This window comes from Lagopus muta, chromosome 7 (assembly GCF_023343835.1).
Source record: "Lagopus muta isolate bLagMut1 chromosome 7, bLagMut1 primary, whole genome shotgun sequence".
NCBI classification, from domain to species: domain Eukaryota; kingdom Metazoa; phylum Chordata; class Aves; order Galliformes; family Phasianidae; genus Lagopus; species Lagopus muta.
In genome coordinates this window covers 24058628-24082414 of record NC_064439.1, presented here as the reverse complement: position 1 = coordinate 24082414, position 23787 = coordinate 24058628, and the positions used below count along the sequence as shown (strand labels likewise).

General features: G+C 38.3%; 1 protein-coding gene across 3 annotated transcripts in view; it reads left to right on the top strand.

Annotated features, from left to right (window-relative positions):
- SLC25A13 (solute carrier family 25 member 13) overlaps positions 1-23787 on the top strand; it is a 92806-nt gene that overhangs the window by 23861 nt on the left and 45158 nt on the right. For all 3 annotated transcript variants that reach the window (XM_048952222.1, XM_048952221.1, XM_048952220.1), the window contains 3 exons: positions 494-636; positions 7403-7518; positions 20581-20720. In XM_048952222.1, coding sequence (XP_048808179.1) covers positions 494-636; positions 7403-7518; positions 20581-20720 — 399 coding nt within the window. The remainder of the gene's footprint in view (positions 1-493; positions 637-7402; positions 7519-20580; positions 20721-23787) is intronic.

Genomic DNA, 23787 nt, shown 5'->3' with positions numbered 1-23787 from the left:
AAGATAGCACCCCCACGTGGATGCTCCTGTGGGATCGTTTACTCCATGAGCACAACAAAGTTGTTTCTTGGCTGTAAACCCATCTTGTGCCAAAGTAGAGGTGCTACACAGAGTCATTCTAGATAAATATAATACTCTGGAGTATTCCATAACTGTTAAAGCTGCAGTGGTCCTGAAGTGCCATATACATATTTGCAAATGCACGTGTGCTTCTTATTGTACTTCAAAACAAAAAATGTAGAGAATTGCTGTTGTAATGAGCAAACAATCATGTATCTGCCACTATTCTGCCTAGGGAGCCAAGCCTTCAGCTGTTTGAGTACTTGCTGCTTACTCTGTTTCACTGTAGGTTTTAATTTCTTCAGAGCAGATCTGTCCTTACCTGCAGTAAGCGTGGTCCGGGTTACAAGCTATGGGTTGGGAATAATGCCTGTGCAGTGAGAACCTGGAGCAAGATGGGGTTGTGACACTAAATACTGCATTCATTTGACAGTATGCGAGTGTGGAGAAGAATGGGGAATTCTTCATGTCTCCTAATGACTTTGTCACACGGTACCTGAAGATAATTGGGGATGGTTTGCCAAATGCAAACACTGTTCAGCTCCTTGCAGGTGTGGTGGATCAGACAAAAGATGGGTAAGTTTTCTGGTGTTTTTTTCTTTTCTTCTTTTTTTTTTTTTTTTTTTCTTTCTTTCTTTCTTTCATTGTTGTTCATTTAAAAAACACAAAGCCATTCCTTTGAAAACAAGGCTGGTGATTATTTTGGTTTGGTTTGGATTTTTGTTTGTGGGTTGATTTTTTTTTTTTTTTATTTTTATTTTTATTTTTTTTATTTTTTTTGTTTTGCCTGCAAATATATAATGGAATTACAGTATCTTTTAAGTGGAAAGAGTAGAAACAATGTTTTGGACTTCACGCAGCATTTAGCTGAGCAAACCATTTTCTCTCTACTATGTATTTTTAACTCATTGAACCTTTCATGTTTGTTGGCTGGCTCCTCTAAGTCTTGTTTCCATTTCCTTCCACGAGTCTTTCTGTCTCTGTTTACTCTATGTATTTGTCACAAACACATTCAAATAGCAATCCAAAATAAGTTTAGATCATGTAGGAAGAAAGAGTACAAAAAAGTGCCTCTCCTTAAATTTGTTGCAGCATTAATAAAAGTTTTTTTCCATTTTCCCTCAAGAGGGAGGAGGAGCAACAGAGGTATTTAGAGAGCCACTCCTCAGTCCTGGGAAGACAGCAGTGAGGTTGGTGGCACATGGTTTGCATTTGGAAGGCTGACTCTGCCAGTAGGCAAGACTAGCTACCCCTCTATCTTCCTCCCCACTTTTTTAATGAAATCCTTGCTTTTGCTTCTGGTACTTGCCCAGGCAAGCTGTCTCTTCACCCATATGAATGTGTATTTTGAACACTGCCTTAAACGTATCTTTAAAGAAGAAACTTCAAAATAATTAGCTGTGGACTTAAAGTCTGTAGTTGTGGCATTTTTAGAAACCAGAAAACTTCAGGCACGACTCACATCAGTGATTACAGAGAGTAAAATGTGAGATAAATAACGTATGACTAGAAAATGCAGGCTTAGAGAACAGATGCATGTATAACTTAGGGCTTTGGTGATAGTTTTTTCTCTTTCCTGTTTAGGCAGCATCAGGTATCTGGCAGCTAGGTTCCTTTAACTTTGTAGGCAAGTTAATGTAATGACTGTTATCCCTGATAAAAGAATTCTGTAAGAAATCACCTTGGTTATATTGGCATAACGGGAGCAAGAAGATGGTAATTCAGATTGTGTTTGTCTGAAAACGTTAAACATTTCTCAGATTTCTTCCTTTGGTTTGATGACTGTAAAACTGCATTTTCTGGCTTGCACAGATTCAGATCTATTTTGTAATAAGAAGCCTGTGAGTATAATCTCTATCTTCATTTGGACCTCCCTTACAAGCAGAAGCTGATGTCAGAGGGAGCAAAATAGAAAACTGTAGCGTATGTGAACTTGTTGATGGATTGGGATTTTGTAACTTCGTGTGATCTTGCAGGAGTTGGGCATTTTTGCAGTATAATGTTGAAGCTTCTAATTGCTCCTTTCTGCCACAGGTAAGAATTGTTTCTGCAGGCCAGGCTGCAGTGATAGCTGGCTGCGTGTTCGTATCGTGACTTTGGAGATTCTTTTTTAGTATTCAGGTTGTCGTCTTGTTTAGCTGCTGTACTTCTGTGTAAAAAAGTGGAGAAAGTTCAGAAGGCGATTAGTGTTCGTCTCGCTAATCTGGCCCTGTAGCATTTTTTGCCATGTGACCAGGCATTTGTATCTTTTGCTGGTGGCACATGAAGTAATTCTTAGAGTGATCATCTGAAGCAGGAGCACTTGTTTCTTATTGCTGGAATGAAATCCCCTCAGAACGGCAACAAGACCTGTTGGCCTTCTCTTGCTGAATGCTTTCCAGCTTGGCAGTCCAGAGGTTCTGGTTTTAAAGCGGAGCGAAAAACTGCTTTTGTTTGTTCTCATTTTACTAGGCTTGTCGGTGTTTTAGAGATGATGATAAGGTCATGAAAGTCTGCTTAATAATTTGTGTCTATTCTTGGTAGAAAAAAAGGAGACTTGCAAAAGCAGTGGCAAGTGAATTTTGTTCTACTGCTATGTTATTTCTAGAAAGATATGTGCTACTAGAAATTGGATCTTTGCTTCTGTTCTAAAGAAGCATCTGTTCTTTAGATTGGTGAACGCAACCCCCAGCAGAATCTGAGCCCAGAATCACCAGGGTTGTTCCTACCTACGTATCTAAAATGCTTTTTAATTTCTTTTAGTTCTACTGAGATGTAATGTATAGATACCAAGTGTGTCGGTGAGAAATACTGAAATCTGGAACTGATAAAGGCGACAGGCAGACGGCATGAGAGCTACTGACTCATTAGCAGAGCTAATAGACGTGCAGGGGGTTGCTTATCCCCTTGAAGAATTGAAGAAATCCATGGTGCGAACTGTGGATATGAAAATGAACTTTTCTTATACTTAGCATATTTTTAGCAGTTAGTAGGTACTGTAAATTCTGTGGCATTGGAATAGAACAGAGTAGGTAGATGAAGTGGGCACAACATTGGTATTTGCTTCTTGTGGGTTTTTTTTTTTTTTTTTTTTTTTTTTTTTTTTGCAGGGACCTGAACTAGAATGAGAAAATTGCAAGCAGAGAATGTGCAGATTTTTTTACATGCAATCTCACTGTGGTTGCCATGGACAAAATCTCTTGTGTAGCTCCAGCACAATTCCTGCACTGGCAAAAAATTAAAGAGTTTCACAGAAATTGCTGTTGGTGTGACAAAGAGTAAGACCTATAAAGGCAGACTCTGACATTCTGTGAATATCTGTTGCCATGGGAGCAAGTTTTGTCTCCATCTAAGGGTGCAGAAATATTTGCAGGTGGGCTTATCTTCTTGCCTTTTACTGGGGTGTCTTTTAAGGTTTTCCTTAAGGAAAGGAAGTGCTTTTCTTGCTGATGGCCAGAGAAGCATTTCAAAGCAGTGGGTCAGTAATCACACAGATTTTTAAAGAGCCATTTATCACGTGGCTGTAGGTTGTATGAAACAGATTTAAGAGCCTTGACTGGTTCGTAGTCTTGAGTTTCTCATTCCTACTAAAAAAAAAAAAAAAAAAAAAAAAAAAAAAAGCTTAATTAAGATTCATCTGGGCCTTAAAGTTACCTGAAATACTGTGGCTTTATCAAGGCCTATCAGCATCAGGTGAGCCATTTGCCATCTTGCCTACTGTATGTATTGGTTTTCTATCTTTTGTTGTACTTCTAAACATCTGTCTAACAAAATAAGTATTTACTGCTTATCTCTGTTTGGACTGTGCTAACACTTTACTGAGAAATACTCTGTGCTTTATTTTTAGAAAGGACAAACTATTCAAAAGTAACACTTGGAAATACCAGCATTTACCGTTATTACTGGATATAAATTTATCCCCTAATGCACCCATTTACGCTGTACTTAGTTTACCTAGGTTGCAGCATAAAATAATAGGTGTAGCTTCAATTTGTGTCCTATTATGTTATCATGTTCACATTGCTGATGCAGTAGAAATATATGCATTGATTTCTGAAGAAATCTCATCACTGCATTTGTATGTATTAGAGCAGTAGGTCATGTTTTTTTTTTGTTTTTTTTTTTCTTTGTATGGCTGCATGTGGACTTTCTCTAGTAGAAATGCATTACATCTGTGTGGTGTCCAGATACTGTGGGCATGAGCACCAAAACAAGTTTGGGAGAAAGGAGAGAGTAGTATATAGCAGTGATGTCACACCAAACACGTCTGTTGTGTTTGGCACGTTGCTCTCATCTGTGGATAAGTTCTAAAACATCAGTGTTTCAGTCTTCACGAGTAAACATTGCAATCTTGGCACTGTTAATGAGAGCATGAAGGTGAAGAAAGACTTGACTGGTTGGGCAGGATATCTTCAGTGCTGAAGTAAAAATTTGGGAAACAGTTTGGCTTCCTCTCTTTGCACTGTTAAAATGACTAGGCTTTTCTCTGCTTTTGTAACATAAATGAGCACTTGTTTATGTAGGTAAAATAACTCTTAAGTAGTATATTGAAGTCCATGTTAGTATGTGCTGTTTAATGACACCTAATGGTATTCAGTGAAGGGTTATGCTAAACCCAAAAGGGTGATGCTAAACCAGAGAGAAAATGTGTTACCCAGGCAACTACCCTTGTGCAGTATAGAGAAGTGAGCATATGGCTATGTAGTACACATTATTTCAGCATCTTTAAGCATTAAGAATCACAGATGAAATTGACTGTGAAAAATTACTGCTCAGTTACTGTATTGTATGGTCATAATAGAAGTAAATGAATACGTCATTGTTGTTAGAATAGATCTGTTGGGAATCACTAGCAGGCTAGTCTACTTACAGAGCAAAAATACAATAAGAAGAAAATAGCTGGTTTAATTAACACGTAAAAATTGGGTTAATTTGAATTCAGCTGGCGCAGCAGATATTAATGTCTCTTCTTTAATAGTGGGGCAAGAACCACGCAATTTGTACACTTTTAATCTTCCTAGGGCTATGAGTAATTGCTTTTAAAAAATGAATATGAGGTTATTCTCATCATCTCTCCCTGACTTATTAGAGGGGGCTTATTACTTGAAAGAGCTGACAAAGAATGCTTCTAACAGTATAAAACCTTGTAGCTGTGTTAACGCTTGGAGTTAATCAGTTCCAGGTGTAACAGCATAGAATATGCTCTGTTGGGATTCTGCTGGGAAAGGTGCTGTGTTTCAGTGTTGTGATCACTGTGTGTGCTGGGATCTGTTAGTAAGGACATACGTTGGTGGTTGTTTCACACAGAAAGCAGCTTTATCAAATCGATGTTGGCAGGTACTTTACATTCTAAACAATCCTTTTCTAGAATCTTGTTGCCTGCTATTTTGTTCATAATCTTTGGGACAGAAGCACTCAGTTCTTTGTTTACTGTTGTGGAAGTTGTCAGGTATGTAACAAATAATAATGGATAATAAAGAGCTTTTATAACCTCCAAGTTTCATAGTAGCAGCGAATGTGTGTAAATGCAAAAATGTGTAGGTTGTGATGTATAGGATTAAATTTGAATGAAAAATTACTAATTTTTTTTTCTTCTTCTTTTTGTTCCCAATCCCTTTGGCTCTGGGGGAGGTGGAAGTTTTTTGCCATTTGAAGATTGTCTGCATGACTTAGCAACCTGCCTGTGTGATGACGTGCACTTATGTAGCAAGTCATTGGCTTCTTTGCCGATAAAATTTAAGGCATGCTTGTATGTGTGCTGTCATCATTAGTTGTGAATGTAATATCAAGAAAACCTGAGGAGGTTTCTTCTTTATTTTTCTTGCTGCATAATGATCCATGGTGACAACTCCCCAAAGTTAATTATTTGTTAGAATATTTCTGACTCTGTTTCTTTCGCTCCTGTTTGGTGTCTGTATGTTGAGGGGGGTAAAGTAGAACAGCTTTATTGACCACTTCTTAATCGTGCTTTTTTTAATAGTACCTACTTGATAGTATTCGTCTTTTCATATTTTCCTGTTCTTCATGGAAATCAGCTTTTGTTACCCTGTGGATATGTGGCTGCTGACAGCAAGCACACTGCTCTGTGACTTAAAAGAATAATTCCCTTAAGACAGGGTGGCTGGAAATCGCAGTACAGTCATGGGTCAGGATGACTCAGTGGGATGGATGTCTTTTCCAGCCTCTTCAAACACTTTGTTCTTCCCTGTTATTGCATACTGAGTGGAAGTTCTCATTGAACCAGCTGCAGTATCATTTTGGGTAGAAGTCCCAAGGCTACGGTTAGTTTCTAAAGAATAATAGTAAAAATTTTGTTCTTTTTCTTATGTGAGTTTCTCATCGTTTGTTATGTGGAATTCTGTGCATCTCAGAAATAAGTCTTCATCCCCAAGATGCAGCCATGTGAAGCCACTAAAGCTACACACTTACTGCGCTGCCATAGAACTGCACAAAGAGAGGGCGACCTTCAACATCTCAGACTGCCAGCAGGCCCTGCAGCCACACATTTGAAGATGGTTTTAAACTGTGCAACCTAATCATTAAAAAAGTAGCAAACCAGGAGGATGGTTAGCTTTTGTCCCTTTAAGAAAAGGAGTTTGAGCTCCATTTAAACTCCTGGGTGTAACCCGGAGAAATTGGAACTGCTCAAGGCCTTTGCTGTATCAAGTCTTCTGCTGGAAACAATGCCAAGTTGTCTAATTACATATTTCTAGTTATTAACAATCTTAAGGAAAGGCACCTCTGCTTTTATCTGCTCTGCTAATGCACTTGCTTATTGGGAGCCTGGCTATGATGATGAATTTGAATAAAGTGCTCTTGGGCAGAGGAAGAATGTGCAGACTGCTGCTTGAAGATCTGTGACTCAACTTGCAGTACTTGAGGGCTGTGAGAGGTGATTAATAAGTTAGTTAACATAACATATTCAGATCAGCTCCTTGAGAAGTGAGTGGCAGTATGTAGGTCTTGAATGGATTTGCCTTTGGAAAGCCTGAAGCACTGAATCTGAAGGGAGATTGTTCAAATCTTGCCCATGAAATGTGGTGGACTCCCAGGCGGGCAGTTCAGTTGGACATGAAGGCTGTGGCCCATTGCCACATGGAGCACATGGGCTTATTTTTGTTCTGTTGTGACTTGCAAAGCACAGAAATTGCTTGTTGACCAATTTGTTTCCATCTAGTAATGTTAGGGCTGCTAACAGTGTTGGCATTGGGGCATTTTAGGATAAGTTTTAATCCTTGTTGATGACAATTTCTATGTATTCTCATTGTGATCTTAATTCTTTTGCGTAATCTATATTACGTTGCATTTCAGGTCTCTGCAAGCAAGTTGTTTCATAGCTCTTGCTTTTTCCTTCCTCCTTTAGGTTGATATCCTTCCAAGAGTTTGTGGCATTTGAATCAGTCCTGTGTGCTCCAGATGCGTTGTTCATAGTAGCCTTTCAGCTGTTTGACAAGACTGGCAAAGGAGAAGTTACTTTTGGTAAGAATGGTCTTAAATGTGCACTCTCAATTTAGGAATTCCTACTTATGTCAAACTGTTTAACCTTCTGTTACCATAGGAAACACAGCAATTGGTAATAGAACTATCCTTGTGCCAAGTAGGATTCTGGCTGAATTTCTACAAATCACATCCATGTGTATATTACAAATTCAAGGTCGTGGTCTTCTTCATGGTTTTCTCTAGAGAACTGGTCACTTCTTCTTTTCCCCAGCATGCTTGTGCATGTCTTCAGAACAACAGTGAGAGGTGGCTATAGGAAATGATTGTAAAACCACAAAGAAGTTGCCAGAGGACATGGGTGAATGTTGAGTCTGAAATTACTGTGAATTATTTTTTGTTTAAATTGGCTGTGTTGCAAGCTGTCTTCCTCTTAAGGCTTAAAACTTTCGTCTGTGAGACTTTTCAGTAATAAATGCATTGCTACCCTACAGTAAACTCAGCTGTGCATTGGAGGCGTGGTATTTGCACAGACAATGTGACATGTACTTAGGCCAGTGTAAAATAGGAGTAAGAGGCTGTTTATTTTAGACACCACAGAGAAGTTTCTGATATCTGCAGAGGTATCTGCCGCCTCCTAGGAGGAAGGATGGTGCTGTCTGGAAGAAATATTAGAAAATACTGTTCTTAAATAACTTCAGGTATTGAACTGCTTTTCAGAAAGTATGGAAGACTTTTTTGACCCTAAATACTTGTGTTGGATAAAATTTCTACTTCTTATCTGTTACATTTGGACAGAGTTATCCATCTGCCTTAGGTTTGTTGAATTGTTTATTAAACAGCTTGAAATAAAAGGTAGCTGGATGATGGTGACTCTTGTCTTTCCCATATTCCCCTGTATGGTTCACATGCCCTTTGTCTTTTGCTGGTATTGCCCCACATATACCTAGTTTAAAAAAAAAAAAAAAAAAAAGAAAAAAAACAATTGCATATTCTCAGATCATTTAAACTGATAAGATCTACTACTGTTCCTTGAAGCATCATTTTCTTCCTTCTACCATCTCCAAAAATCTACATTTGAAGTTGTGGCCGTTGAAAAGACTTGATGTCTTTTCTTGTGTCTGTTTTGATTTTTCATTATTTTGATTTTTTGTTGAGTTAGTTGAAGCTGTGTGTTCTGTGTACAATACTGCTTGTTAGAACAGCTCTTAAAAACATGACTGTAAATGCTAAAGGATTTGAAAGAATTTCAGAAAAAGAATTCTGCTGTTTCTAACCTTGATGAAGGAAGTATTTTGTGCCTAACAGTATTATTCATGTGTATGAACAGAGAGACGAGAAACAGCATGCTTTTAAATCAGGAGGGTCCACATATTTAGTAATGGTTTTGTTCCAGTGCAGACAAACCAGTGTTCCTGGAATGCCTGTGATGTGCAGGTTCTTGTCTGTGTCAGAGCCCCCAGTTGCTTGAAGCACTTGTTAATAATCTAAGAACTGTAGTTTTTTGATCTGAATGCTGAATCAGTCCAACTTAACTTTTTAACTTCTGGCATTCTTCTTCATATTTTTCCTGCTGGTAAATGCTTCCCTTGGGGTTAGACACAGTGAGTCAAGGGATTTGTTTGGCATTTGAAACTCGCTGAAGTCTTTTTAGTGATGACAGAAACTTTTATGCCAGGCTGTATTTAAGGTATTTGAAAAAGAAAGCATGCCAACGTTGGCAGAGCCTCAGATGTTTTTTTTCTTTTCCTTTTTTTTTAAATTCCTTCCTCTCCCACTGTGAAATCATAAAAAGTATCTGTAACTTCTGCACAGTATCGGGTAGCTTCCGCCCTAGAAGAAGGATGTAAGAGCTGTCTCAATGTTGTTCGTTCTCAGCAGTACCAACTGACCTTTAGATAAAGCTAGTGTATGTTTGCTATTGTAAGGAAGAAGTTGTTTTGTTTTCCTCGCCATTATGAAACAAGCTAACATTTTCACAAATGAACAATTACAATACTGCCCTTTAACTTTGCTGCTCAGTACCTCAGTCATGCACCTTTGAGGTTAATTATGAGATCTTTTTCCATTAACTTGAATGAGAGTAGGATCAAGTCCTTATCAAGGTTAGGAGACTTAAATAGGGGTTTTATGTACTGTGGAATTACAGTGTGAAAGGAAAAGGAGAAAAGGGAGAGGATCATTTTTCACTGCTTCTGTGATGTATAATATCTCAAGGATCCCATTCTTAGTGTGCATCTCATTTTACTGCTGTAAAGAAACAGCATGGCTTATCTTTGCAGTCGCTGTTTTTCTGTGTACTGAGAAAATGGTGTAAATATTTTAGCTTATACTGGATGGAATGCAGGGCTTTCCGGCTGTGAACTTTGCTAGGCAAATCATCCAATTTGTATTCTTTCACAGGTGCACTTAGCTTGATACCTTTGTAAAACAAATTAATAATGGGTTTTGCATCAGTGATCTTTTATACTGACTGCCACATTCAGGCTGTAGATATTTAGGGAAATGTTCTGAGTAAAGAAGTTTTACAATTTAGTATATTATACTCTTATTGAAAAACACTGTATTCTTGCTTTAGCTTCCGAGTTGGAAATTCCTTTGCATTCTAGCCATATGTTGACATCTGTACAATTTCAAATGTTTCAAATGTTTCAACTTACAAGTTAACTATATATAGTTCTTTTGACAGAGCTGGCATCTATTTCAGAGGTCTGATCCGCAAGCAGTATGTATATGTGGGAGAGGTGGGGCAGGCTGGAAAGTATTTCTAGTTTATTACTTCAGTGAGATGAATGAAATGGTCAAGAGTAAATTAGTAGCCAGTGGCTGACTCAGTCTACACCTGGCTGTTGCATCATATTGTAGATTTATCTGCTGCTGAAGTGTCAAAGCTTTGAGAGTTTGCAAGGAGTTAAAGCTCTCAGCAGGAAAGTGGGAGGAAGTTTAGCTGGCTTTTAAATTTGAGGCAAAGAGCAAACCATTGCTTCTTACTGTTGAGTGTTGACAGGCACATAAAAGCTGATAATATAAGTCCAGGGGTTTAAGAGACTTAGTAGAGTTGCTTTTTTGTCGTATGACTGTATTTTAATGCCTCATTAAAGAAGGAGAGCCCTTTGAAATGCTTTACTAGATGGTATTTAAAAAGAACCATGAGAAGCTTGGGTAAAAATGTCAGTGTTTAAAAACTAAGTTGTCTTAACCTTCATCTTTAATTTTGAGTAGATAAATGAAATGATGACAGGTAACAATTCTGAGCAGTGAATAATACAGAAGTGATATCTGTGGACTGGAACTTTCTCGTATACAGGTTTTCACAGCCCTAATGAACAGCAAAAGGAACATTGTCCACATTGGTTTTTCTCATAGAGAAAGGAAAGGTAGAAAAACGAAAGTGATTGCCTGAGACTGTGCTGACAACCAGCACTAAACCCTGTGTTAAAGATGTTCATTGATTTGTTTTGAAGTAAATTTTCCCACCAAGCAAAAATTCTTACTCTCTCATAATTTTTGAAATGCAGCTGTGGTGCAGTGTGTGGTTTTCCAATTTATTTATTTATTTTTCTAAGTTTTCTAATTCAAACTGAAGCTGTTTCAAAATGGATGCTGTGTGGTGCTGCTTTGGGAAATACGAATATGCCTTAAAACAAGTTGGTCTTTTCACTGAAATGGAAAAAGCAACAGAAACCACCCCAAACAGCAAAAAAAGAGGGAATAGAGAACCCAAACTCTAAATTGTTGCTTATCTTAACAACTGTGGAGCTGAGCAATGTGTCTGTTTTTGTCTCGTAACAGAACTCTATTAACGTGTAGACAGCAGCTATTGTGTATCTCTGCTTCTGTTATTAATTATAGCAGTACACATTTCTTAGAGGAATGAATAAATTAATGATGCATCTCACTAAGCACTCCTGTTTGCATATGTTACTTGAATTGCCTGAACGCTTGTTTGTAAACTCTAAAAACATGTAGCTCCTAACTGAGGTTTATGTATACAGCTCTTCTGATGATCTTCGGAGGTTTTGCTCTGTAATAATGCTCAGACTCTTTCAACATGTTAAGAATTATTATAGGAGTCTAATGGTTGCTTTCCTAACTAGGATTAGGTTCAGATTTTGTGAACCTGCTTGCTCTTGTTACAGAGGATTATTTATGCTTTGCTTGATATGACCTGGCTCTTCTTATGGGATTTATAATTGCTTATGCAATACCTGGCTTGCCAGTGTCCAGCTCAGTACACTCAAAACCATGTAAAGCAAAGAAAAGTGAAATCTGAACTACCAGCGTAAATTGCTGAGGCTCTAAATTTTGATCGTTTGTTGAATGGCAATATTCAGTAATCCTCAGTGAGGTTTCTGTTGCTGGTTCAAATTAGTTTGAAATGTTCTGTAGCTCATGATGGGCTAGTTTACACTACACAAGGAAACATCTGTTGGTTTATAACTGATGGTTGCCAACATATGATGATCCCAACAGCAGTGTTACCTACTGCAGTGTTACAGGTGTAAACTGTGTTTAGTCTCTAATATCTTTTGTTGTTTCCACTGTGTTTTGCACAGATATGTCTGTTTCTAAAAAGAGTATTTAGGGAAGGTTTGCAAGTATATGTATTCTTCTGAGCAACCTTTGAACTCTACTTAACACTATTTTCATAGAATTTAATTTCTAAACGTATGTCAGCTTGGCAGGTTTCTCTTATTTTGTTTTCTTTTATCTAACATGTTACGTAACTAGGCAGACTTCCATAAAGGCATCTTCAGTTAAAACAAAGCATATTACCAAGCGAACCTGTCTTTTTAAATACTAGGGGAAGTTCCATCTTTTCATGCATTAGTGTTTCATTGGGTCTAGGGATACAAATGAATTTTCTAAGTCATCTATAACTGATATTTTGTATTTTGGTTTAATCTTTCTTGTTTGCATTTTGTCTTTTTCAATTAAAATAGCCTACTGACAGATAGCTGATTGAAGACTGAGCATATCTCATGTGCAAAAAACAAGGGATGGTCACAGAATCACTAGCTAGTTCAGGTTGAAAGTGACAGTTCTTTGCAAGGGCCAGCAAGACCAACTAGCTTTGATGGCTGTGTCCAGTGGAGGTTTTAAATATCTCTGAGAATAGAGACCCTGCAGCTTCTATGAGCCAGCGTCTTCCAGTGTTTGACCATCATGATGGTTGAAAAAAGAGTTTATGATGCATAGTTGGGAGCGTCCACGCTCCAGCTTGCTTCCATTGTTTTTTGGCCTTCCCTAAACCCTCATCTCATGTAGCTGTGGAGAGCTATTGCTTATGAGGAGTGTTTTCTGAAGGCAGTAGCACACCAGTATCAGATTGACGTGCATGGATTGTATGGTATCTTCTCAGAAACAAAAGAGGTCCTCTCTTAGCCTGCCCTCCATCAGGCTTAGAAAGCCCCATTCCTTCAGCTTGTCTTTGTACACTGTGTGCATTAATCCCCAACTGTCCTGCTGATTGTAATTCATAGAAAAGATAAGATAATATTTTATTGTAGTTATTCAGTATATTACATTTACCTTGGTAGAAGTGATCTGTTTTTTCTTTTTTAAATTATTATTATTCAGGGCAAAAGGGAGTAAGTTTAGTTTTTATGCCCTCTTGGGCTTAGTGCTTTCCAAGCCTGTGGTCTTTGGGCTCTGGCAGTTTGTCACTCACTTCTAAGGATGCCAAGAAAGGTAACAAAGAAATGTAATGTTGTTGCCAATAAGTTGAAATTATGGATGTCCACAGCTCCAGCAGAAATATTTTTAATGGTTTGCATCTTGAAAAAATGTTAAAAACACTTTTCTGTAAGCCAAATATGTAATAGTCTGTGTATAAATTCATGTTACTTCCCCTTGACATCCAAGGAGGACAGAAGAAGCAGACATGCTTGGATCCAGAATCTTAACTGCTGAGAGTAATGGTACTCTTGAAAAGAGCCTCTTTTGGGGATATTTGCAGTATTTAGCAGAGCAATACATGTGCTCATCTCAGTCAAAAATCACAGCCAAGCTGAACTGGAAAATGTATGTATATCTATGTCATGAAGAGGTGTTTTGATAGTTTTTGAGGTTATGTGCGTAAACAGTTGGAATAGGGATAGCTATGAGGAGAAATGAAAAACTCAGCACATACTGAGCAGAGGGGTGAAACCTGAAGTTTGTCATGGATCTCTTGACTGGGGAAGAATCACAAAGACAGCAGTGTGTTCTCTATGATAATGTTTTCATTAAAGTACATTTAATCTGTAATATTGCTCTGCCTGTGTTGAAAAGTTTGGGTAGGGCAACAAAATCATAACCCATTCATTTTTTTCACTAGTTAGTATGGCTCTTCTCAAAGGCAGTGATGCTGAAATTTGTATTAGAATTATACCAGGCATTGAGTTTTTCTGGTTTATTTTCTTGTTTGTTGGTTTGCTTTTTGTCATCTTTAAAGTCTGCCTGATACATCTGAATGACGTTTGGTTACTGTTTTTAATCTCATCCATATGCACGTGTGCTGTAAAGCCTTTGTTGCTTCTTCAATCCACACAAAGTGTGTGTTTCTCATCTGAGTCTTTAGTAAGGACTTCATCCTCCAGCTCTTCTTCCTTGCTGTTATGTCTCTAAGGGTGCTGACACTCCAGTAGATGCTGTCATAGCACAGTGTCCTTTCTACCTGGAGATTTGCTGAGTCAACCAATTCATTTTATGAGAGAATCCTTGGATCTGCTGTAAGCTTTTGCTTTCCATTATTTGCTCCGGATGTCAATCTGTTGTAACCTGGAGGTGATAAATCACTGTGAAGGTAACCACTTTTTGATACATGTGGAGATTTATTGCACTTCTTCAAATGACAAGCTTGCATTCCAAACAAATAAACACAACCAAAACAACCATGATTTTTCAGAACTTTAAAAATTGCTTATGAGGAGCGTTTTCTGAATGCAGTAGCACACCAGTATCAGATTGACATGCATGGATTGTATGGTATCTTCTCAGAAACAAAAGAACTCAGAAACTGTTCCAGTTCAGTGGGTCAAAAATCTACTTTTTATGAAAGGCTAACTGTAGATTTGCACAATTGACTATAATGGCTTCAATTTTAAAAGACAGAGGTAACAGAGAGCACTTCCAGTTGGTGGGATAATTCGTATATGCTCAAATGACTAAAACATCGTGCTTTCTGACGCTACTTCGTGTTACTTAAAAAGAAAAAAGTAGGTGTGGAAAAGGTGGGAAAAAGCCAGTGTGAGAGTAAATCTCAGCTGTATGAGGTCACTCTTTGGTTAACAGTAAGCTGAGGGTTAGCCATCTTTCACACATCTGTATAGGCTGTAGAGGAGAAAAAAAAAAGCCCAGAATGATTGCTAGGCAGCATTTGGAGAGAAACCAGAAGCTCCCACACCAAAATATATTTAAGCTGTGGCAGCGTAAGTGTGCTATTTTGAGCTTGATTTTATTTATTTATTTTCCACCTCCTTTTGAAAGCGCCCTAGCATTATAAATTAGAAGGCAAAAACTCAGGCAGGCCTTACGAGCTGGCAAGGTACTTTGTTATTACAAATTTTAATACGAAATTTCAGAATGCAAAGTACACATACTTTCATAGTGTGTGTACTTCAGTTCTCTAAATTGGAAAATCTGCTGTTACCTAGCAGTTAATAACTATTTTTTTCCAACATTTGGAATGCAGGACCTGTGCATATGATAATGCTGATAAAATATGATAAGCTGATAAAAGAAAACAAAACTGATAACATGTTGGAAGTGCTCGAAGTGAAAATTACAGTTTAGGTAGGTTTGGGGGTAGATAGTTAGACATTTTAATTGAACTAAAATAGTTTTATACTAATACAGTACTGTTGTGGGAGTACATTTTGTGGTGCATTTGAAATTGAAGTATTTAAGTGGAGGAAAATGTATGTTAATGCTTTGCAAGAAAGTGATTTTTTTAATACCATCTATCTAAGCAAAATAGCTGTTAAAGAAATAGATCTCTTATGTCTGTATTGGAGTGTAAAGTGTAATAACTTCTATGCTCTTTTAGGGTAATTTCTCCAAGCCAGGAGTTTTCTTTTATCACTTTGGTTGGTGTATTAAACTGCTGTTTGAAACATCATGTGAACTCTGAAGTAAGTTGGTATTTCTGGACAAACTACAGAAAAGTCAGCTCTGCCAAGTGTCAAGAAAGCTGTTGAGTCAGTCTGGATTCTGAAAGTTCTGTGCTTTTAACATCTCAGTGACATGGGTAACAGAAATGAGTCCAGATAATGATTTCACTTACCATGTGGAAATAAGGACATTGAATTTGATACAACAGCTTTGGTTACGTATAAGCAGCACTTAACATAAGCAGCAAAACCCCATCTTGTCCATTACAATTCAGCACTAGTCCACAGCTGTACTAGCTCAACATAGCTAAATTGGCTAATACTGTCATTTTACTGTTTTAGTTTGGTTTTGTCTTTGGGGATTTTCTCTGAATTTGGAGTAACTAGTTCTATTAAAAAAGAATAAGCTACCACTTACCTCTCAGTGTCTAAAGGGAGGCTGTAAGAAGGAAGGAGAAAGACTCTTTAACAGGGTTTGTGGTGATAGCACACAGGAGAGATGGTTTCAAACTAACAGAGGAGAGATTTAGATTGGTTATAAGGAGGATGTTTTTTTTACACTAAGGGTGGTGCAACACTGGCACAGATTGCCCAGATTGGTGGTGGATGCCCTGTCCCTGGTGGCATTCAAGATCAGGCTGGATGGGCTCTGAGCAACCTGATCTAGCTGTAGGTGTCCCTGTTCATTGTAGGGCAGTTGGACTAGATGACCTTTAAAAGAGTCCCTTCAAACTGAAGTGATTCTATGGTTCTGTGATTCTATATGCATACAAACACACAAATTTAACAAAAGAAGTGAACTCAGATGTGTTTAAAAATAATAAAAAAAAAAGTTGTTTATACGCAAATGTGTATGTATAGCTGCACTTTTCAAATGCAGGTGAAATTGATGTTAGTCTAAATAGATGGGTTGTGTTAATGCAAGGTTTTACACTCTTCTGAATGAATCTATTTTAAAACAGGAGCCATACTACATGACAGAGTGCAGATAAATTGCACTGACCTAAGCTGCTGTATTTTTTCAGATTAACCCTCCATCCTTCTTGAGTCATGTAATACAATCCCATTATCTTCAAATTATGTGCTCGGTTTCTATTGTGCCAGCTTCAGCTTGAGAGTTCTGCCAGATATGTTTCTAGTAGTATTTTAAGAAGGAAAGAATCTCTTTTAAATTTTATTTTAATTTGGAATTATGGAATAGATTGTAGTCCATGTTTTGCAAGGAATCAAGAGGCAGAAAAATACAGTGTTACTGTACTATTCCAGGGTTTCAAACCTGTGCAAAAAGGTGCCTGTGACAGCTGTTCTGATCTTATTTTTTTTGCAAAGGGATGTTGGAGGGATGAGTACTTTTCCTTTGCAATCTGTAGTAACCAAACTATTTGCAATATGCCAATTATAAAACTATTCTAACCTATTTTCTTGACAAAGCAGTGGCAGGATGAAGGAGGTGATTATGACGCTTGTTCCTCCAGAGTATTATACTCTTCTGGGTGAATGGGTATGGATGGACAACTCAGTCAAATACTTGCACTATCAATAAGGAAATCATTATTTTTCATCTTAGCTGAGCAGTTAAGATGTGATCTTATGTTTTCCAAAATAAAACATCATATTTATAGACCAGTCTTTGTTCCAGACCATGGAAGGATAGAAATAAACTCTATGCTACATGTTTGAAGTTCAATGTAGTAAGTCAGAGGGGAAAAAAACCCAACTATCCCAAACCTTGGATCAACAATTTCAGTATAAGAAGATAATACAAAGTATTGCTATTTGGTAACACTATCTGATAAAGCAAAATCTCAGCTATAAAATACTATTTTTCAATAGTCACAACCATTAGCTATGCATTTTCACCAGTGAAATTTTCACCAGATGAACAAGAGCCTGCATGCCATGCTCATAAAAGTCTGCTGCAGCTGAGATGACCCGCTGTCACCACTGCTGAAATGCACCACTGTGCTCACATCCACTGTTTGGTCTCCATGAATGTTCAACAAACGTTGATGAATGTCAGTGGGTACCATTTTTTCCACATGGAGGTATTCAGTCAGACTGCCCCTCTGCTGCCACCTGTAGCACAGCAACAAAATGTAGCAGAGTTTCAGTAGGAAGATTCAACCTCTATTGCCATACCAACATCTGCCTCTGACATCGTAGGCCAATGTAATAAAATAGGAGGCATGACTTTCAGAGCAGCCTTTTTGTATGAACTTGTCTGTATACACACATGGTTTTTCACAAGTTCATCATACTTTTTTTGTTGTTACAAGGAGCAGCAAGGGCAGCTTGCTGTGAGCCCTCAATAAAGGGAAGGTGACGTGAGGGCAGACAGGCCCAGGCAGAGACCTCAGTTCTGAGGGGCGCTGTCTCATGCTGCCTGAGTAAGGAGAGCAAAGCAGATCTGCTGGCAGTGGCCAAGCTCAGCCACGAGTCCAGCTATCACCAGCCCATAGCAACAAGGTAGGTTCATGCCTTGTAAAGAGTCAGTGGGTCAGAGTTGCCGAGAGGAGCGGGCAGACAAAAGTGTCCATGTGGGGAGTTTGAGGCTTCTGTCAGTTCTTTCTCCTACAGCTGTTGGGCTGGGTAGGAACAGAGGGAAGAGCCTGCAGAACTCGGTGGTGCACTCAACCTTGTGGAAGAGTGTAGTTTCAGGTGGTCAAATAGGACTCACTGCAAAGCCTGTCAAAGTCATTTTGTTTTCATCTCCACTGGGATTTATCAGACTTGATCAGGTTTTTAGTTCCTTTGCTTAAGTTCCTTTTGCTACTTTTAGTGCCAATATTAATATATTTTTTTTTTTCTTAATTGGGAATTACCATTTTTTCACTTCCTATTATTTGATTATGGTATGATATATATGTTATGATAGTGGAAAAAGGTCAACAGAAAGCAGGAAGGTAATCTCCAACAACACGTGACTTGTGCTTTAGGCTATATGAATAGGAAGCATCCTAAATAAAAGACATTCAGTAGTGGGACAGTACCTCACTCTGAACTGCACGACTTTTCCTCTCAGTTGACTTGAGAGCAGAATTTTGTGTTTGGAGAATGATGGCTGACAAGATCCGAGCCTGTTGTAATGGATATTGAAGACGTGAATGAACAATGCTGTCCTGGGGGCACAAAATTTCTCAGAAAAAAATTCTCATCAGATTTTAGGGCCCAAAGATTTGAATTTTAACAATTTGTGGTTAACAAGGGTCAGTTTTTCTGTTTGTAGGTTAAATACAACTTGTTCTTTAACTACTGATTCCAGGGTTCAGTGGATGATTTCTTCTTAAAAATGAAACAGGTGACTTTATTGAGATGTGAAGATGTCTGCAGTATCACCTATGCTCTCTCCATGATTCCTAGCCTCCTCACTTTAGAAGAAGCAATCATTGCAGGTAGTACCAACCACAGTGAGTTTGGGTCTGTGTGGCCTTTGCAGCAGGACACTTGCCTCTTTCACAGCCTCAGAAACACTTTTTTTGTGCAACTCTGGCCTTCATTAACTTAGACACTTTCTGACAGCTTAATGTTTCTGAGCCGTTCTGTCCTGGCTCTCACCTCTTCTTTGGCTTAAAGTGGGGAATTTTGTCCTGGCTGGGTTTCCCCAGGCCAGCAGAGCTGTTGTGCTTGACTGTCACAGACTGAGCCAGAACTCATGCTTCGCAGGAGGCAAGACCTCATGGCTCCAAGGAGTTGGCTCCCACTTTGCTTGTGGTGCTGAGGTGAGCTGGAAGACAGCTCCTAGGCCTTGAGGGGAGCTGGCTCCAAGGAGGTAGCTTCCAGCTTCTTCTGCAGGCAGGCCTGCACAAAGCCGTGCTGCTTTCCTTGCCTCCAGGCCCTGGTCACGCCTGGGAACTGGCATCCAGCTCTCCTGTTCACAGACAGACAGGAGCCGAGAGTTTGGGTTCCTGGTCTTCTGCAAAGTGTGAAGGGAGCGGGAAGGCACCTCCTGGCCCTCTCTGTGGGTAGGGAGTGTCTCCTGGGAACCAGCTCTCCGTGCCTGCAGGAGCAAGCAGGAGATGAGAGCTGGCTCCTGGCTGACTTTGCTAGGGGGCTCATGCAGATATTAGGAAGGTATTCAGCAGCTGGGAACCTTTGAGCTTGTCTTTGACAGATGTGTTTGCCATTTGTTTTTGGCTGAGATGACTTCTGCTCTTGCATTGAAGTGGGCTTCACTGTGGGAGAGACCTGTCTAAGAGGCAGGTACTTCCTCAGATCTTGTTGCTGTTTTTGTGACTTAAAATATGTACAGTCCAATTCCAGCAACATACTGCCCTTACAGCTGATTATACAAATTGATGACTTTCAAACAGCATTTGTTCACCAAAAATGCAATGTACTACCAGAAAAGCTGTTAAGCCTATACTAACTGATAGTTCAGTTAGGTTGCGAGGCTAAACTATCAACCTTGCATTAAGGTGTAGTTTAACAAACTTTATCACGCTGCACCTCTTAACAAAGCAGGGTCTGTTTGTTGATGGTTGTGATAGGATTGTGTTCTATCTGCCATGTCCCTTCATCCCCTGATCCACATGTGATTATTCCTGTAAGATAACTGCAGAAAAGTGGATCTTGAATGCTGGTGTTGTAGTAAACTGCTTTGTTTGAATGTGGACAACTCTTAGAATAATACAAAAGATCATTTGTTGTTACCAGTTAGAAAAGATTATGTTGAATATTAGTTAGCTTTGGCCAACTTTTTATAAATTATCTTTTAATCCTGTCTTGCTTCACTTTGAAACTTTAGAATATTTAGTTGAGTCTCTTCTGATCATATACTGGGCTACTCCACGAATAAGACTATGCAAGAGATTGTATTTATGAAGGTTTCAAAACTTTTCATTTACCATGATTTTGGTTAATAAAGAAAACTAGGTTTTCTTTGCAAGATGTTACTGATTCATATGAAACAGTATTGCTTTCAGGTTAAAAAATATTGTGATTGTTTATCTTGTATAAATATATGCTCATCTCTATTGCTATTTTATTATTAACGTTTTTCTTTTCTTCCCAGAGGATGCTAAGCAAGTTTTTGGCCAGACCACGATTCATCAGCACATTCCATTTAACTGGAATTCAGAGTTCGTACAGCTGCATTTTGGAAAGGATAGAAAAAGACACCTAACGTATCCAGAGTTCACCCAGTTTTTACTGGTGGGTCTTGTACAATAAAGTTTGTCAAAATTAAAATGATTCAAAGATTGCAAAATACTGTGCTGCTAGGAAAGCTGCAAGAAAGACCACGTGGGCTTTTGCAATTGAAGTGCCAGATTTTAATATTGTTGATTAATAGGGTAATGTAATGGTAAAACAGCTGATTTTTGCCAGGTGTTTCTTTCTTTTTTTATTAATTGTCAGCGTGCAGAAAGTCATGTAGATGGAGACATGAAATCAAAAACTTCTACCTCAGATTTTGAAAACGTCCTATATTGAATGAGTCAAAGTATGGTATGTAACAGCATTGAACATTTTAGACCCACTGACAAGACTGATATTAAGAAATACTTGCATGTGGAAATAGCATGTTTACTAATTTAGTATTTAATTCAGTGTTGATGTCCAATAAGATAATGTTTTACTGCAAGCCCTTTCCACACATTTGTTTCCTTGTTTTCCTAAATTTTGAATTGAAGGAAGGGAAATACTACCTAGTTTTTCTTGAAGTATATAAAGAATAAAATGCAGTCTTTCTTTTACAAGGAATTTTTGCCTATTCACACTCTGTGGTACTCTGTTAGAGAAAGCAAAATATTGTGCTAGTAAAAAAATAAACAGTTTATCTGCATTTCAGCACTACTGTCAAAAATACTCTGCAGTAGGAAAAGTGATTCTTGAAGTGGTGAAAGACGTGAGATTCTTATTTGTATTCCTTCTGAATACTTAATGCCTATATTAGTATTTACACTGGAGAGTTTTAAAATGGGAAACTGCTTGAAGACTGCAAGGTTTCTTTTTTTCTTGTTTACACAAGTGTGTTAGTTCACAGTAGGAGGTGGTATCATTTTGATGAGGAATAATTAAGCTAATGCTATTGAGACAAATGTTTCAAATTGACTTTGTAGAACAGAGCCTAATTAATTTTGTATGAAGAGGACGTCAGGTATCACATGATTAAGTTGTATTTCCTTAAGCTTTGTATTGACTGCTGCAAGTCCAAAGTAGCTAAGAGGTAGACCAATTCTGCGGCTGAACAGTAGCCTAGAACCTCTTTGGGATAAAAGAGTGAATATGTTGCTTAAAAAAAAAAAAAGTAATGCTGTGATCTCATGATTTGGTGTTCCAGTACCTCCTTCCATACATAATGAGCCCTGGGTACGTATCTTGATTTTGATGAATTACAATCAGCCTTAACTCATACACACACATGCATCACTGTGTTGGAACACAGCAGTCCTCTTGAGCCAGACAAACCTGTTGGTCATGTTCCCCATATGACAGAAAGAGGAAGGATGAGCATAAACATGGAGAGTAAGATTGATAGAAAGATTGATAGTTCTGGATATCCTATAGAGAGGTGAGTTGCGTTGAGGAAAAGTTCTGTGGGTGGTTACAAAGTTGATCTCAGCACTAATGCAGACATCAGGGACTTTCAAGCAAGTTAATTGTCTGAAAACTGCTGAAACAAAGCTGACTGTTATCTGTACAGTTTGTTAGGATGCTCAGTCAGTCACAGATTGGGTACATCTGTTTACTAATTTTCTAGAACTGTGAAACTTTGAAACACATTTGCTTACTGACTCTTGCTTTGCAGCATTATATTATACAGTGAAGTTTGGGCACAGAAATGACTCTCAGCATAAATTGGAGAGTTAATATACAGAGATATATAAATCTCCCTTTAAGTTATGTAACCTTTGGTACTCAGCCTTTCTGACGTTGTGCGTGTGCATGAGTCAGTCAGTCCCCTTGTTCTGATGTCTAGACCTTGCACCTTAGACAGCAGGAGAACACAGTGGATAGCAGATTACCTCTCTGCATTCCTGATTTATGAATGCTCTTTACATTGCTCTTAATGTGGACCAGATGGTTCTGTAAGGCACTTCAGGTACTGCTTTGTAAGTACAATGTAATTTGCCACTTCTAACGAAACGATGCACACAGAGTCAAATTCATTCATGTTGGATCCTACTATGCCACATAAAGTTGTTACATATTCATTATCTGTTGTAATGTTTGGGCTAATCATTACTTCTGGCAAAGCTGAAACTACTTGGAAAGTAACATTACTATATTTAATCCATGCGCAACACAGATCTCTTCTGGCTTTAAATAAGAAGGGTTTTTGGTTGTGATTCTGGGTATATATATCCAGTCATCCCTTTTTTTTTCTACAGTAACAGTGAGGTGTCCAAAAGTATAGCCTCTGAGGTACTTAGCTTGAATACGCATTAACAATCTATCTGCATCAACTGTGAGCTCAAGGTGTGTTGTTTTTCCCTGCTTCTAATTTTGCTAGCTTAAAATTAGCCCAGATATCTCTGCTACATATCAGTCACATCTGTATCTGTTTGGATATAGTCATGTTCCATTATCACTTAAATGACAAGTCTGCTTCATGAAGCGTAACATTGGCCCCTTTCCCAGCATGTGAAATCTATTCTGCAGAATGGATTTTAATGTATGCTTCTATGTGGACTTGCTAATTCAATTTCCACATTATCTGGGAATTTATTCATGCCTAGCATATTAGTTGATGAAGTAGTACTCTTTATAATTGACACCCAAGGATCTACTCCAACAGAAAGGACTGTGCTGCATCTGATGCCTTGTAGATCCATTGGAATGGAACCCGAGCATAGTTTCTATCTAACTGGAAAGTAATGAAGTTTATAATGAGCTGTAACTGAAAGCTCAGATAAAATGTCTAGATGGAAAATAATTTCACTAACGTTCTGGTGCCAGCATGCCTACCATGATGTGCAAATTAATTTTTCACAGTCTTATTCGAGCTGAGGGAATTTTGGACTTGCATCATCAAAGGAGAAACTGCACTGCTTGAGTATATCTAGGTTTACAAAAAATCTAGTCAGAGAAAATTCTTTAGAATGTGTAATTCATAATGCAAAGCAATGAGGATTGTATCCTTTTTTAAACATGATCTGTCTCGGTAAGCAATATTGGACAGAAATAGGTGAAACAAATGTTTCTGGAGATTGTGGAGCATCTCTAGATGTTACAGATTTGCTTTATTTTTTCGGTTTATTTTAAGGTGGCATTTTTT